The sequence below is a fragment of the Littorina saxatilis genome, linkage group LG6, assembly GCF_037325665.1.
Source record: "Littorina saxatilis isolate snail1 linkage group LG6, US_GU_Lsax_2.0, whole genome shotgun sequence".
NCBI classification, from domain to species: Eukaryota; Metazoa; Mollusca; class Gastropoda; order Littorinimorpha; family Littorinidae; genus Littorina; species Littorina saxatilis.
In genome coordinates this window covers 15,686,079-15,701,325 of record NC_090250.1, presented here as the reverse complement: position 1 = coordinate 15,701,325, position 15,247 = coordinate 15,686,079, and the positions used below count along the sequence as shown (strand labels likewise).

The window sequence follows — 15,247 nt, the reverse complement described above, 5'->3', positions numbered from 1 at the left end:
TTAGTCGTTAGAGAGGTGCTTTCGGAGCTGTCTTTTAAAAGAAGATAATGACAGACATGACCTAATATTTACAGGTAGAGAGAGAGAGAGAGAGAGAGAGAGAGAGAGAGAGAGAGAGAGAGAGAGAGAGAGAGAGAGAGAAGGTGGAGAAAAAGAGTGAGAGAGAGTGAGAGAGAGAAAAATGGTTATAGAAAGGGGTGAAGAAAGAAGGGAAAAAGAGAGAAGTGGGGAAGAGAGAGCGGAGGTACCAAATAAAACATATTATGTCAAACAGGAGAAGGGAGCATCGAGATATGCATCTTTGGGAATATAACAGTCCTTGGGCCTAACACTTGAAAAATAAAATTGTTAGACCGTCCCCTGGCATGTTACATTTCAAACATGTGTTTATGTGTGAGTTTAGAGGGAGCGGTCAGCGACCATAAACTCTATTTAAACGAGACAGATATGCAGCAAAACAAGGGGGGGGGAGGAGGTGTTGAGGTAATGCAGGAGGAAGTGATAGCAGAGTCCCGTGGGAACGAGTGCGGGGAATGGAAGAGGGTTGGAGGGCAGGGGGGAGGTGATGAGTGAAGGAGAGCATCTGGAATGAAACAATGGTAACAGATAAGGGAGTCCGAGAGAGAGAGAGAGAGAGCGAGGACCGAAGTCATTAGTAGCAGCACAGCGGCCAGCAAGCAAGTTCAGCGATTTTTCAGTTCTGCAAAAATGGAGTTCAATTTTACTTCATGGGCAAAGAATCTGCCCCAACCTGTGGTTCAGGTTCTGGAAAAAGAGGAGTTCACAACCCTCAGTGCTTTGAAATATGCAAGAGAAAAGGACCTGGAAAGCCTCAAGTTAAAAAGAGGCCACATAGTGGAATTAAATGCAGCAGTGGCAGACCTGCAAAAGAAGTACGGGGGAGGGCCGTTGCGTGCTGCCGACCAAGTGGCACCGCTCCAGGGCCTTCTTGGCAACATGGCCATACAGTCTACCGCTTCACTAGGTGAGACATTTTTAAGAATTGTTGACTTCGTACCGGCTTCTATGGCGGTGGAGGAAGAGGTGACACTCGCGGGAGGTGTCACGCTCAAGCTGGCCAACAAACCAAAGTTGGACAAAGTATCCCCCTGCCACTGGATCGTCACAAATGCAAGAATAATGGCAAAACTAATGAATGCACCGGACTTCGACCACGAAGCCTACCTCGGTTATACGGAGATGGTGGGCGAGCTCGGCGCAAGATTCTCCTGGCAGTCGGTGCTCCTGTACGACGACGAGTACAGGAAGCGCCAGGCTACCAGCGGGTTTGCTTGGGGGACCCCCAACCCCCACCTGTCCTCAGTGATTCTCCGTGATCTTACCCAACAATTAAGAGAGAGAGAGAGAGAGAGAGAAATGGTTACAAAAAAAGGGGTGAGGAGAGAAGGGAAGAAGACAGAAGTGAGGAAGATCAGAGAGAGCGGAGGTAGCAAATAAAACACATAATGTTAAAAAGGAGAAGGGAGCATCGAGATATGTATCTTTGGGAATGAAACAGTCCTTATAATGTTGATGATGAAATATCAAATAGTTTAACAATAGTCAGTGATGGTATATATATATTTGAAGGGGATCTCTTGGATATCCATCTTGGAAATCTTTACTTATATTGAGATACAATGATCAATTATTGAATAATTTTATCTATGGGCGGGCAGATTAGGCAGTGTCCTGTGATAATGTTATAACTAAATGAATACTTATGTTGTCATCAAATTTGATAACATTTATTTTTTATTGGTTGATCAAGTACAACTGAAATGTCTTTGTTTAAAATATATCTAAACAATATTACACAGATGAGCCACAGTTCGACGTTCGGGTCAAGTTCGACAAAGGATACGCTCTAGTGTCAGAAGACAAATTGACTGCGACAGTGGTCGCAAAGTAAGTCGTATATTCTTTTATCACTTGAAACTTGAGGTCTGGAGACCCAATGATCTTCACGCATTCTCTCTCTCAATGCCTCTGTCCCTCTCTGTCTGTCTGACGCTTCGCAGGTGCTAACCTGAATTCCTCACCTTTCGGATCACCTTTCGGTTTATTTGTGTGTGTGTGTGCATGTGTTGATTCTGCTTCTTGATAGAATGGGACAGCGTTCTGCTTTGAAATACACAAATATGTTTAACGCTTTGTATAACAGATATCTGCATGGCACTCCCGTCCAGGGATCTGGCTTCATGAATGTTACTCTCAGCTCTGACGAACCTACTCTCGCTCCGGTGGTCCGTCAGTTTCAGGTGAGTTCATCTTAATGTGTCTATTTCTAAATATTGGAATATAGAGTTACCTTTTTCAATCGCCATACCTACCTCGAGTTTAGTGAATAACGCCCCCAAAAAACACCACTGTTTAAATTGGTAATACATGCTCTTTTTCTGCAATAAATGATGTTGTAAACAATGCTGTTAACCCGTGATTTGTAAACATGTAAAAACATTTTACAAATCACGTCGAACCTAAAACCGCGATTTGTAAAAATATAAAAATGTAAAAATATCGCATTCCACAAAGTAATGCATGCCTTTTATTATTATACATTTTTCTTGTTTAGAGCCTCTACGCTGAGTGGTGGGGGTGGTTTCAGACCCACATCCCATTTTGGTGCAATCCCATTTTGCCGCCGTCCCATTTTTTGCCCCATCCCATTTTCGCGACATTTCACAAGCCAAGCGTCATTTTACTAACATGTCATAACAATAGCGCGACATCCCATTTTGACACCATATCCCATTTGGCCGCCATGCCGTTTCACCGCCATTCCATTTTGCCCCCATCCCATTGTCGCGACATTTCACAAGCCAAGCGTCATTTTACTACCGTGTCATAACAATAGCGCGACATCCCATTTTGACACCATCCCATTGGCCGCCATCCCATTTTTGATTTATTCTTCTTGCCAAGCCTCACTATACTACTATACTGCGTTATTCAACTAGGAAGACATTCCGTTTACGCGAAATCCCATTTTTGCCACAATCCAAAATGTCGCGAAATAGGGATGGCGGCGAAATGGGATGACGGCAAAACGGCATGGAGACAAAATGGAATGTGGCGCTAGTGGTATGACAAGGTGGTAAAATGGCCTGTGAAATGTCGCAAAAATGGGATGAGGGCGAAATGGGCTAACGGCGAAACGGGATTGCGCCAAAATGGGATGTGGAGCTAATGGTACATGACATGGTGGTAAAATGACACTAGGCTTGTGAAATGTGGCAAAAATGGGATGGGGGCGAAATGGGCTAACGGCGAAACGGGATTGTGCCAAAATGGGATGTGGAGCTAATGGTACATGATATGGTGGTAAAATTACACTTGGCCTGTGAAATGTTGCAAAATGGGATGGGGGCGAAATGGGATAACGGCAAAACGGGACTTTGACTTTGGGGTAGTGCGACTCTGTCACTGCTAGCTTTCCACTGGGAGGAAGCGACCGGAATTTCCCAATCATGATGGGACATCCTAGTAATTAAGAACAAAAAAAATGAAAAAAAATCTTAAAATTAACAGAGTCGCGCTACCCCAAAAGGCAAGGGATTTCGTGTTTGTTCCTTGACTTTGGAGATGACAAGAAAATATCGGGCGCAAAAACGTGATTTGTAAAAAATGTTCGCGCCCCGCGATTTGTAAATTTTTTTTACAATTTTACAAATCACGGGTTAACAAATGCTATTATACCTTAGAATAAGAAGAGGTGCCTTTGCAGAATAACACTTGAAAAAGTCCCAGATAAATTAGTTCCTTTGGATACCACTATAAATATTACAAATAAATATACAAAATGAGCACCTGGGAATCATTGTGCTTGTGTTCCTCATAAGGGAAAACAAAAACTGTGTCTTATGCTAACATTTGAAAATCTGAGATCATTTCACGCCCAACCAAAGTCATTCTAGACGTTGGGAAATCTCACTCTAGGGGTATTCAGTTTGACTTCAAAGGCCCCCATCCGCCTCCGGTAAACCATTTTTTTTCTTATCACAGACACTGGTAGGCCTTTACATTACAGTACAAACATTCTTTTGTTTGAAAACTTACCGCTAGAGAGCACTATCAGTGCAGCTCTCCATAGAGATCTAGCATTTCTTAAAGAATGTATTTTGCGTAGACATATAGGAAGCAACTGAAAGCCTCGTTATGGTGCTAAACCGAACTTTTAAAATCTAAAAAATAAATTGACAGCCTGTAAAACAAACATTGTCAAAAAACGAAGTCAACACAATACGAAGTTTTACAAGTTTGAAAGTACAGAGTCCAGAGTATGTCAAGCGAGGTGGGTGTGTGAGTAACTGGTGATTGTAAGATGCAGCTCTTTTCACTTGATGACGGAGAAATCATGCAACTTGGTGGTCTGAGATTTCCGTGCATTTGTTACTTTTTGTTGCGGTGCCTGTGTAGATTGAGTATTGTGCTTCAAAACGTACTGCCGCGGCAAGACTACCATCATATCACATGAGATGAATCGTACCATTACCTAAGCAGACGAAGTTTCTGCAAATCGTTACAGTTTCTTTGAAGCCAAACGCAACCCTGTTTTGTGTCACTGGCAATCATTCGTTGTATTTCAGATTCAGAGGTACACAATAACATGTTATTGCAGAAAGATTTAGTTTCGCTTCGAAGCCGCACACGATTCCAGGCCGTGTGGGATTAAAGCATAGTCGGGGTTGAATAAAGCATGCACACTGTTGTGGGGTTCACATGTGCTAAGAAGCAACTGAAGTGACCCGTATGTGTCATTTAAACGTGATGAATGCTACTGGAAATGTGTCTCGTTAGGTTACGACTGCTGTTTTCGTGAAAAGGTTCCATCGTTTTGTAAACCTCCTGTGAGTCAGAAAGCATTACAGTTTAGAATTTAGTCTTTTTTCCTTTGAAGCTTGAAACACTCGAATGATGTTGTTTGCACACAAAATTGCTCTTAGTTTACACTATGTTATTGTCTGTTAACAGCTGAACGACAAAGGACAGGGAGAGGTTGAGTTCACCAAAGAAGAACTTGCAGATATGGCCTTCAATGCAACCTACCAATGGTGGGCTGAACTCTACCCAAGAACCTACACCCCAACGTACTTAGCGTCACGCAGAAAAACGTTCACCATGAATTACAAAACTCTCAACTTCAGAGCTGTGGTGACTGACCGTGTTACGGAGGACATGTCTGCGAGAGAGAAGACGCTGTGGTTCTATATTAATCCGTTGGTATTGGGCTTCATATCGCCAACTCCTCCATCCTTCAAACCAGGCTGGCCGATTAATGTTTACGTAAGTATAGGGACATCTAACAGGGCTTCCTGTTGGGTTTGTTTAGTTAGTGGAAAGGAATGTTCCCTTGTGTGTGAGGTGGGGCGGGGGGGGGGGGGGGGGGGGTTCGAGGAGAGAGAGAGGGAGAGACAAGACAGGACAGGTAAGGTAAGATAAGATAAGACATCTTTATTTAACGTCGAGAGTTTTTTCACAAATGTTTTGATATAAAAAAATAAATACAACTGAAATAGATTTACAGTTAGATGGATCAAAATTGATTGCCACTTTTGAATATGTGGAGGATTTTTGAGAGAGAGAGAGAGAGAGAGAGAGAGAGAGAGAGAGAGAGAGAGAGAGAGAGAGAGAGAGAGAGAGAGAGAGAGAGAGAGAGAAAAAAAAAAGAGAGAGAGAAAGAGAGAGAGAAAGAGAGAGAGTATATATGTGTGTGCGTGTGTGTGTGTGTGGAGGGGTGCTTATGCATGTATGTCAGCCAATACTTAGTTTACAATGGAAATCGTCTGGTATTATTTTCTTGCTTCTAATAACTTCAATTTCCTGACTTTTTTTTATTTAGGTTGAAGCAATGACGCCAGACTACAAAGACCGCGTGGAGAACCCCACCAAGTACTCTGTACTCTATACTTTGTACTACTACAAACCGTGGTCGACAGCTCTGAACGGTTCCTACAGCACTCGTAACAGCTGGCAGCGACAACCCTCGCAAAAACAGGTGCTGAAGTCACAGCGTGTACCTCTCAACAGCGAGGGTGTGGCAGTCTGGGAGATCGACTGTCTCTCTTTCCCAACAGATGCTACATATATCATTATCCACGCCAAGGTGAGTCAGAAGAGCCTAGTGCTAATGTGCTAAGTCAGAAGAGCGTTTTACCAGGGGCGGATCTTTGGGGGGGGGGGGGGGGGGGGGCAGATTCCAGGGGTTCCGGACCCCCCTCCAAAAAACAAAAAAATATATATACAAAAACAGGGAATAGATTTACACCAGTGGTTAACCTTGTTATCTTCCAGGAGAGGCCTACAATGCACATCATACATTTACACTATCTTGAGTGTCTAGGGGGCAAAGCCCCCCAGACCCCCTGGCCAGGGCTTCGCCCCTCACCCTTATCGAGGCCTGGGCGGCCCCTGGACCCCGGTCACAATTTGGAAGCCCCACCTCCATTACCCCTTGATCCGCCCCTGAAGACGTATGAGCTACAGGGACAGGTTTCACAAAACTTATATGTACATGTGTCCATTGTTTGAAGTAATTCTTAGCTTGCAAATAGCGGGGTTTTTTATGTCTCGTAGAGGGCGTACTGAACAGAATCGTATTAGTTGAGGAAGTGGTAGTCAGATTCCCCCATCGGAAAACACCTAAGTATACATTTACAAGAAAACGTTTTCATGATAGGTCCTCAATATGTACCTCATTTTATAACTATCAGGTCGCCTGGTAAACGTCCAGGTGTGCCAATCAGCTACATTCATATGCGTAGAGTAAAATTCAATGTTGCACTCCGTCAATACTTCAGACATTCTTTCAGCAACAAAGACAGTTTGTGCAGATCTTGTTTTCACAGTAATTACTTTTTCCTGAATTCGAGATGGCTAAAACATGTAGTAAGCTATTATGATTTGGTTTGTTTTGGTTTGCACTTTTGCAACTTCAAAACAAACGGATAGACGGGAAGCATAGACATTTGCTCTAAGTGTGTGAGATGGAATTTGAACTTTTTCGATTGTGTTTGCGAGCATGGGCAAAGCAAATTATTATGAGCTCAACATAAACATAAGAATAGAGATTTAACTTCCAAACCCTTTTTTAGTTCAGTTATTTGTTTACTGCGAAAAAACCAACATTATTTTCTCTTCTTCTGGTTGCAGAGCGGAGGTGGGCAAACGACCAGGTCCATTCCCAAGTACACTTCACCATCAAAAACGTACCTGCAACTCAGAATGAAATCGCCAGTCGCAAAGGTAAGCGGACTGCTTACCATTATATAATCTTCTGGTTTGTGTACAAGTATCAGCCAGAATGTTGCGAACAATCCTGTTTGTCCATATATGAATGTGATTGATCAACATACAAGCATTAAACGTTAAAGTTTAATGTACAGTTTATATTTTCTTTGTCTCGGAAAACACCTTTAAAAAATATGTTGGCTCAAAGTGTGTCTGTTGGTATAGTCCGGGCAGATATAGTACAGCCAAAATGAGCTTCAGTACAAAAAGGAAAAGGCCTGTAAGCAAGTTCTGAACAAGCGAATATCGAATTGGTTCATCGAATGATTCTGGGTAAAAATAAACACAATAGCTATTGGGGGCGGGGATATAGCTCAGTTGGTAGCGCGCTGGATTTGTATTCAGTTGGCCGCTGTCAGCGTGAGTTCGATCCCAGGTTCGGCGGAAATTTATTTCACAGAGTCAACTTTGTGTGCAGACTCTCTTCGGTGTCCGAACCTCCCCCCGTGTACACTACAATGGGTGTGCACGTTAAAGATCCCACGATTGACAAAAGGGTCTTTCCTGGCAAAATTGCTTAGGCACAGTTAATAATTGTCTACCTATACCCGTGTGACTTGGAATAATAGGCCGTGAAAGGTAAATATGCGCCGAAATGGCTGCAATCTACTGGCCGTATAAAATTTCATCTCACACGGCATCACTGCAGAGCGCCTAGAACTGTACCCACGGAATATGCGCGATATAAGACTCATTGATTGATTGATTGATTGATTTAATGTTTAATCTCCATAATTGTCTGATTTCACATTTTGTGACATTTGTTTTTCTGTTCATTTTGTTCAGCGAGTTAGGGGTTATGTTAAACAATTCTTCTCAACCATTATATATTGTTCGTAGTTATTCAGGAACAAAGTGGACAAAGCGTGGGATCATTCAAGTAGAAAAAGAAAAACTGGAAAACATCGTACTTCAAACGCTTGCACTCGATGTTCTTTACTTATGCGTCACAAAGATAGCCATGGCTGTTTCATGTGATCTGTGATAAATGTTACTTAAGTAAACTATTACCTTTTCAGGTTGGAAAGTCAGTGACACTCGTGGCCACTTCGAACAAGGATTTCGGAAGCTTCACCTATCAGGTACGGTGTCTTTTGCAAGCAGCATAAAATAATGCGCGCACACACACACACACACACACACACACACACACACACACACACACACACACACACACACACACATACACTGCTTAATTAAACCTTAATTGGTGACTTGATCCGATGACTTTTAGGTTTGTTTTTTTTGGTGGGAGTTTATATGGCTAAATTGTTTAACCAAAAAGAGTGTCCTTACTCTACCCTTGCCTTGCTGGCGAAATGGGGTGAAAACATACAATACATCCGACCTGGAGCAAAATTGTGACCTTACCCTTTTCTTGTGCAATTCCTTTTTCATATTACCGTGCCACTGGTGTATCAACAGAGATAAATTTAGAGAAAACGATTATAGCTCCAGTTGGGTGATATCGATGGGTACTCAGGTGCCTGTAGGGCTCAACAACTGCAACCGACCAAATAGACCCACTCTGTACAGAGACATCATGCCCAGACACCTCGGCTGAGGTGCACCAACGGAAAGCGGGTGGCACTCAAACGTGAAAGAACAAACTGCGGGTTCTGATTCGTTGAAATCACAACAAATCTCAGTTTCAACCAATCCAACACTGCGGCTGACTCCCGTTTGGGCGGTAACTTTCTCGTGCACTTGGTGTATGTATCTCTGTTGAAACGATACTTACTATAGCCGGTTTCTTCTTGTCTTTTCTTCTTGTCGTTCGCTGTTAGATCGTCAGTCCGGACTGCAGGGCGAAACGTGCTGTCCTCTCCAAGTCCTCTCTGGGGCCGTTTAGCTTCTTTTGTAGCGCTGTCTCCTCTGGCCAGATGGTGTCCCTTAGAGCACTGTGGTATGGACAAGCCTGCAGGATGTGCTCTGCTGTCTGATTCTTGTCACACGGACATAAAGGGGAGGGAACCAGCTTCAGCTTTGTGGCCCGTTTAAAAGCTAACATACTGTCATGTTCTGCCTCTTGTTGTTGCAGGTTTTGGCAAAGGGCAAGGTGGTACAATCCAAAAAGGTGTCCAAGTCTTCCAAGAGCAAGAAACAAGAGTTTTCAGTGGACGTCACCCAAGACATGTACCCTGCTTCTTATGTGATGGTGTTCTTTGAGGCTGAGGGCGGTGAGGTGGTGGCCGAGCAACTGGATCTACTGGTCGACGGAGAGTTTGCAAATGAGGTTTGATGAAGTGGATCTCTAGAAAACAAGCCATTTTACTATGTTAAAACCCTTTGAATAAATTATTTACTTGAATTACAGTAAACCGATTTCTTCATAATGGCTACACATTCCCCGTTGCACATAAGTACTGTTAAACTCAGGAAGTGAAACTTGTAATCTAGCAAACGCGTGCACATGTTGTGCTTTATGGGGCTAAAACGCATAGCACAGCGTTACCAAACACACTGTCCACTGGAGACTATAAACTATCTGAAAAGACCACCCAACACAGTATTTAGATTTGAATAATAGAATGCTACAAAATTGTTTGTGTGTGTTGTCATCTATCCCCCCCCCCCCAAACCAAACTCTGTTGCTCATTTGGTCGATTTAAAACCTGCACCTCTTGCAAAAGCGAGTGAAACACAGCGTCTTCTCACGTGCAAAAGCTAGAACAAAAATCAACAGTGGCGGAGAAAGTACGGTGTGGAGAAAATACAGTCTGAAAACATGACAAAAACATGACACAACAACCCCCCAATCCAACCTTTTAGCTCTAAGGCCGATCAGATATAATTTTACCTTAGGTTTACCTCCTTAACATTCTTCTTACAGTCTGGTATAAGCTGTCATGGTGGTTTAAAGGTTCCCTTTACAAGAAAATGGATTCTCAACCTGCAATAAATGTTCTTGAAGCAAAAGTGTTTACAGTTGAAAAGAATAAGATTTTACCTGAGAACATAATACTTATTAAACAGAACGCCAGCATTACCATACTTGCACAAAAGAAATAAAAAAACATTAAAGGCACGAAATAGACACTTGACTTAATACCCCCATTCCACACATCCGTTCTAGCTTCTGTTCCCAGCTGCCACTACGGTCAGACGCTGCGCAAACGGCCGTTTTTAGCATCTTTGCGTAGCGTCTGACCGTAGTTGCAGCCGTCCTCAGGACGGTTGGGAACGGAAGCAAGAACGGATGTGTGGAATGGAGGTATGACAACGCAGTGTGTGAGATGCTTACGTTGCGTTACCATTGCGTTAAGTTCCATTAACGATCCATGAGTTCCATCACCGATGTGTTAAGGTTCCATTACCGTTCATTTGGAACGGGCGGGGAATGGCTAACATTTTGAACATGCAGCCCGAACTCACCCGTCCCAACCGTTCCTCTCGTTCAAAGGATTTCCTTTAACGTCCATTGGCGTTCCATTTAGGTCCCCTCTCGATCCCTCTCATTCCCGTGCCGTTCCTTGGTCGATACGGGAACGGGACCTAGAACGGATGTGTGGAATGGGGGTATAACATTGCGAAACCAAACATACAAGATTATTTCGGTAAAGGTATCATAGTACAAACTCATAAGCCATCATACAAAAATGTATCATAATGTTTAAAAAGTCTGAGTTAAAATATGGTGCACTCTGTCCGTCTTTAGAGTTAACGGCTTCAACCGTTCAATGCAAAACATGTCTTTTTCTTCAACAGCTGTCGTTGAAGTTTAAGAAGTCAGAAGCAAAACCTGGGAAAAAGGCCAGCCTGCAAGTCAAAGGCAGTTCTGGAAGCACCGTGTTCCTACTGGGGGTAGACAAGGCTGTCAAGATGCTGGGCAAAAGAAATGACATCACAAAAGATGACGTGAGTATTCTGCCAAGCCAATCATGTTGAGTTAATTTTCTGGTAGCAGAAAGATAATTAATATTCCTAGACAATCTCATGACACTGCAAACAAGAAAAAAGTCTCACAATTTTGAAAGTGACTCGTAAGCATGTATCAAAATCAACCATTTGTTTTTATGTGAGTTTGCTTTCATGTGAAGTTTACACACTTGGGTTCCAGATGCCAATTCCTTTCCTTTGTCCTTTGAGGCCAAGCAAATTACGGTTCTAGTGACCAATAAAACTGATAGCATTTTGCTACTTTAAGGGATGCCTCTGAGAAATGTGTGTTTACTGCGAAGCTCGTTGCACTAGATGTCCTTGATATGAATACATTTTGGGTGCAGACACAACCAACAACAGTTTGAACATTTTGAACAACCAGCAGCAAAGAATGTATGTGTTAAACTTGTAATATGTGTCTAATATTATCTGTAGCTGCTGAATCAGCTGGCATCAATGGGCGGCACTGCCGTGTTCTGGCACAATGGACAAATCATGTACCACTATCATGCCAGGGATACATATGATGTATTTTACGTACGTGTTTGTTTTTATCTAAAGTTAAATATAATCTGTCTGTTTATTGACCGGCATTGTGTTTGTCTGGCAAATGTTGGCAGAGGGTACATAATGTTTGTTTTTATCTAAAGTTAAATATATTATCTGTCCGTTTATTGACCGGCCTTGTGTTTGTCTGGCAAATGTTGGCAGAGGGTACATAACTATTTTGTTATTGCGCAGTCCTTTATGTGTTGTTTGTTGTCATAGGCTTTGATGAATTACAACTATTGTCTGATAGTTTTAGTGTGTGTGTGTGTGTGTGTGTGTGTGTGTGTGTGTGTGTGTGTGTGTGTGTGTGTGTGTGTGTGTGTGTGTGTGTGTGTTTTTGTGTGTGTCTGTGTTTTTTTGTGTGTCTGTGTGCATGTGTGTGTCTGTGTGCATGTGTGTGTCTGTGACTTTCTTGTGTCTTGGCACTTCATGTTTTGTTTGATTCAATTGCATTAGAGCTTTGTATTTGTAAGCGTGCTTATTGCAGCTGCACAAGACGTGTGTAAAATTGTGATCATGAATGAGTTTAACTCAGTCCAACAGGCACGCTGTATCATTACAGCTGAAGTAAAACCCATCTCTCGATTTGTACAGAGTGCAAAGGTTGGTTTCATCACTGATGGAGTTGTTCCAGGGACGTACTATCTGGATCACATCCCATACCGTAAGGAGTTTTCTATCCTTGGCGGATTATAACATTATTCAGTTATTCTGCAGAAAAACCAAAATGCTGGAGAAAAACTGTCTTTTCTGCAGCATTTCTGCATAATGTCATCTTTCGCCGAATCAGCGTTTTTTTCTGCAGCAAAACATTTTACTGCAGTAAAATTGAAATCAAGAATGCTGCAGTAAAACGGTGCTGTTGTTTTACTGCGGAAAACCTGTTTTTATTTTTTCTGCAGCATTTTGTACTGGCTCTTGGCGGATTATGACATTATTCAGTTATTCTGGAGAAAAACCGAAATGCTGGAGAAAAACTGTCTTTTCTGCAGCATTTCTGCATAATGTCATCTTTCGCCGAAGCAGCGTTTTTTTCTGCAGCAAAACATTTTACTGCAGTAAAATTGAAATCAAGAATGCTGCAGTAAAACGGTGCTGTTGTTTTACTGCAGAAAACCTGTTTTTATTTTTTCTGCAGCATTTTGTACTGGCTCTTGGCGGATTATGACATTATTCAGTTATTCTGGAGAAAAACCGAAATGCTGGAGAAAAACTGTCTTTTCTGCAGCATTTCTGCGTAATGTCATCTTTCGCGAGAGCAACGGTTTTTTTCTGCAGTAAAACAGTTTTACTGCAACAGTTTTACTGCAGTAAAATTGAAATCAAGAATGCTGCAGTAAAACGGAGATGTTGTTTTACTGCAGAAAAACTGTTTACACTTTTTCTTCAGCATTTTGGCATTATTCAGTTATTCTGCAAAAAACAGAAATGCTTGAGAAAAACTGTCTTTTCTGCAGCATTTCTGCATAATGTCATCTTTCACCGAAGCAACGGGTTTTTCTGGAGCAAAACATTTGTAACCCTCCACCACGGAATGAGTCGCATGTCACCTTTGCATGATTTTCATATTTTTACATTTTCCTAAAGAGTTTTTTATGCTCTATCCAGTGGTAAAAACCGTTTTAGAAAAGAGCGGAAATTGTTTGAGTTATAAGCCTGTGACTAAGGTGACCCTCACACTGTTACCAGACACTCCCCGGACTTATATTAAGCCTAGCGCAGAACCGCGCGAGGTGACATGCGACTCATTTCGTGGTGGAGGGTCACATTTTACTGCAGTAAAATTGAAATCAAGAATGCTGCAGTAAAACGGTGCTGTTGTTTTACTGCAGAAAACCTGTTTACACTTTTTCTGCAGAATTTTGTACTGGCTCATTATAATGTTGGAGCACGCGAGCCCCCCTCTGTCGAGAGATGGACTCATTCAGAATTATTACCAATACATGTAGTTACAAACTATTATACTATCCCAGGGGGCGACGAATACAAACACTACTTTACAAGGTCGTTCGTTTTTCTCCAGAAAAACTGTGACAGACTATTCTGCAGTAAAACAACATCACCGTTTTACTGCAGCATTCTTGATTTCAATTTTACTGCAGAAAAAAACCGTTGCTCTCGCGAAAGATGACATTATGCAGAAATGCTGCAGAAAAGACAGTTTTTCTCCAGCATTTCGGTTTTTCTCTAGAATAACTGAATAATGTCATAATCCGCCAAGAGCCAGTACAAAATGCTGCAGAAAAAGTGTAAACAGGTTTTCTGCAGTAAAACAACAGCACCGTTTTACTGCAGCATTCTTGATTTCAATTTTACTGCAGTAAAATGTTTTGCTCCAGAAAAACCCGTTGCTTCGGCGAAAGATGACATTATGCAGAAATGCTGCAGAAAAGACAGTTTTTCTCCAGCATTTCTGTTTTTCTGCAGAATAACTGAATATTGCCTGAAAATGCTAAAGAAAAAGTGTAAACAGTTTTTCTCCAGTAAAACAACATCTCCGTTTTACTGCAGCATTCTTGATTTCAATTTTACTGCAGTAAAACTGTTTTACTGCAGAAAAAAAACGTTGCTCTCGCGAAAGATGACATTATGCAGAAATGCTGCAGAAAAGAACGGTTTTTCTCCAGCATTTCTGTTTTTCTGCAGAATAACTGAATAACGTCATCATCCGCCAAGGATATTCTTCTTCTTGTTTTAGTGATGCGTTTCAATGGGGTTCTACTCTAAGATTACACAACTCACGCAAAAGCAACAGGAGTTATTGGGGAGTCTTCACTCGGAGACGTCCGACTCGCCCTCTCCCTTCTCGCCCCTCCCCATCTCGCCCCCTCCCACCCCCAATTATCCCACGGTTTTCCATAAGTGGTATTTCGCCCCCACTCATCAGAATCCGTCTCTGTCACAGGCACACACAATTACTCATTGCTGGGACGTTTCAATCAGAACTCAGAACTTTATTACATAAGGATAAAGGTTTTAGGCTTAGCCTAATCTTCCAACCTGTCCTTCTAACATAATGTGATCTAAAACAAAAGCAAACAAAAAACAAAACATAGCAGCAATGCATCGTTAAACGGTGCCATAAACAGGCTGTTTAATTTCAAGAATAAGAGAGAGAGAGAGAGAGAGAGAGAGAGAGAGAGAGAGAGAGAGAGAGAGAGAGAGAGAGAGAGAGAGAGAGAGAGAGAGAGAGAGAGAGAGAGAGAGAGAGAGAGAGAGTCTTCACGTGTAAAACCATGTTAAAACAAGAGTTCTTAGTAGGAAAGAAAATGATCGGAAGTAATTGATTAATTTGTTCTGTTCACCTGGATAAGTTTATTTGCAAAAGTCGTGTTGTAGAACCTCTGTAGACACATTTCCATTCTGTTTTGTCTCTATTTGTTTTACAAATCCTAAATTGGAAGGCGTTTTATAGGGCCTAATTCAGGTAGAAATGTGATTTTTATTTTACTTGTCCTGATCGACAATGGTCACAATTTCAACATGACTACATCGAATGGTATTCGAGGGCGAGTTGCCACTGCGC

The 15,247-nt window shown here is 42.0% G+C and overlaps 1 protein-coding gene across 1 annotated transcript in view; it reads left to right on the top strand.

The window, feature by feature from the left end:
• LOC138969691 (CD109 antigen-like) overlaps positions 1 to 15,247 on the top strand; it is a 56,684-nt gene that overhangs the window by 21,268 nt on the left and 20,169 nt on the right. The window contains exons 8-18 of the mRNA XM_070342549.1: positions 1,821 to 1,908; positions 2,165 to 2,261; positions 4,975 to 5,286; positions 5,843 to 6,106; positions 6,295 to 6,492; positions 7,153 to 7,245; positions 8,310 to 8,372; positions 9,332 to 9,526; positions 10,999 to 11,148; positions 11,608 to 11,709; positions 12,316 to 12,385. Of these exons, the coding sequence (XP_070198650.1) occupies positions 1,821 to 1,908; positions 2,165 to 2,261; positions 4,975 to 5,286; positions 5,843 to 6,106; positions 6,295 to 6,492; positions 7,153 to 7,245; positions 8,310 to 8,372; positions 9,332 to 9,526; positions 10,999 to 11,148; positions 11,608 to 11,709; positions 12,316 to 12,385 (1,632 nt within the window). The remainder of the gene's footprint in view (positions 1 to 1,820; positions 1,909 to 2,164; positions 2,262 to 4,974; positions 5,287 to 5,842; positions 6,107 to 6,294; positions 6,493 to 7,152; positions 7,246 to 8,309; positions 8,373 to 9,331; positions 9,527 to 10,998; positions 11,149 to 11,607; positions 11,710 to 12,315; positions 12,386 to 15,247) is intronic.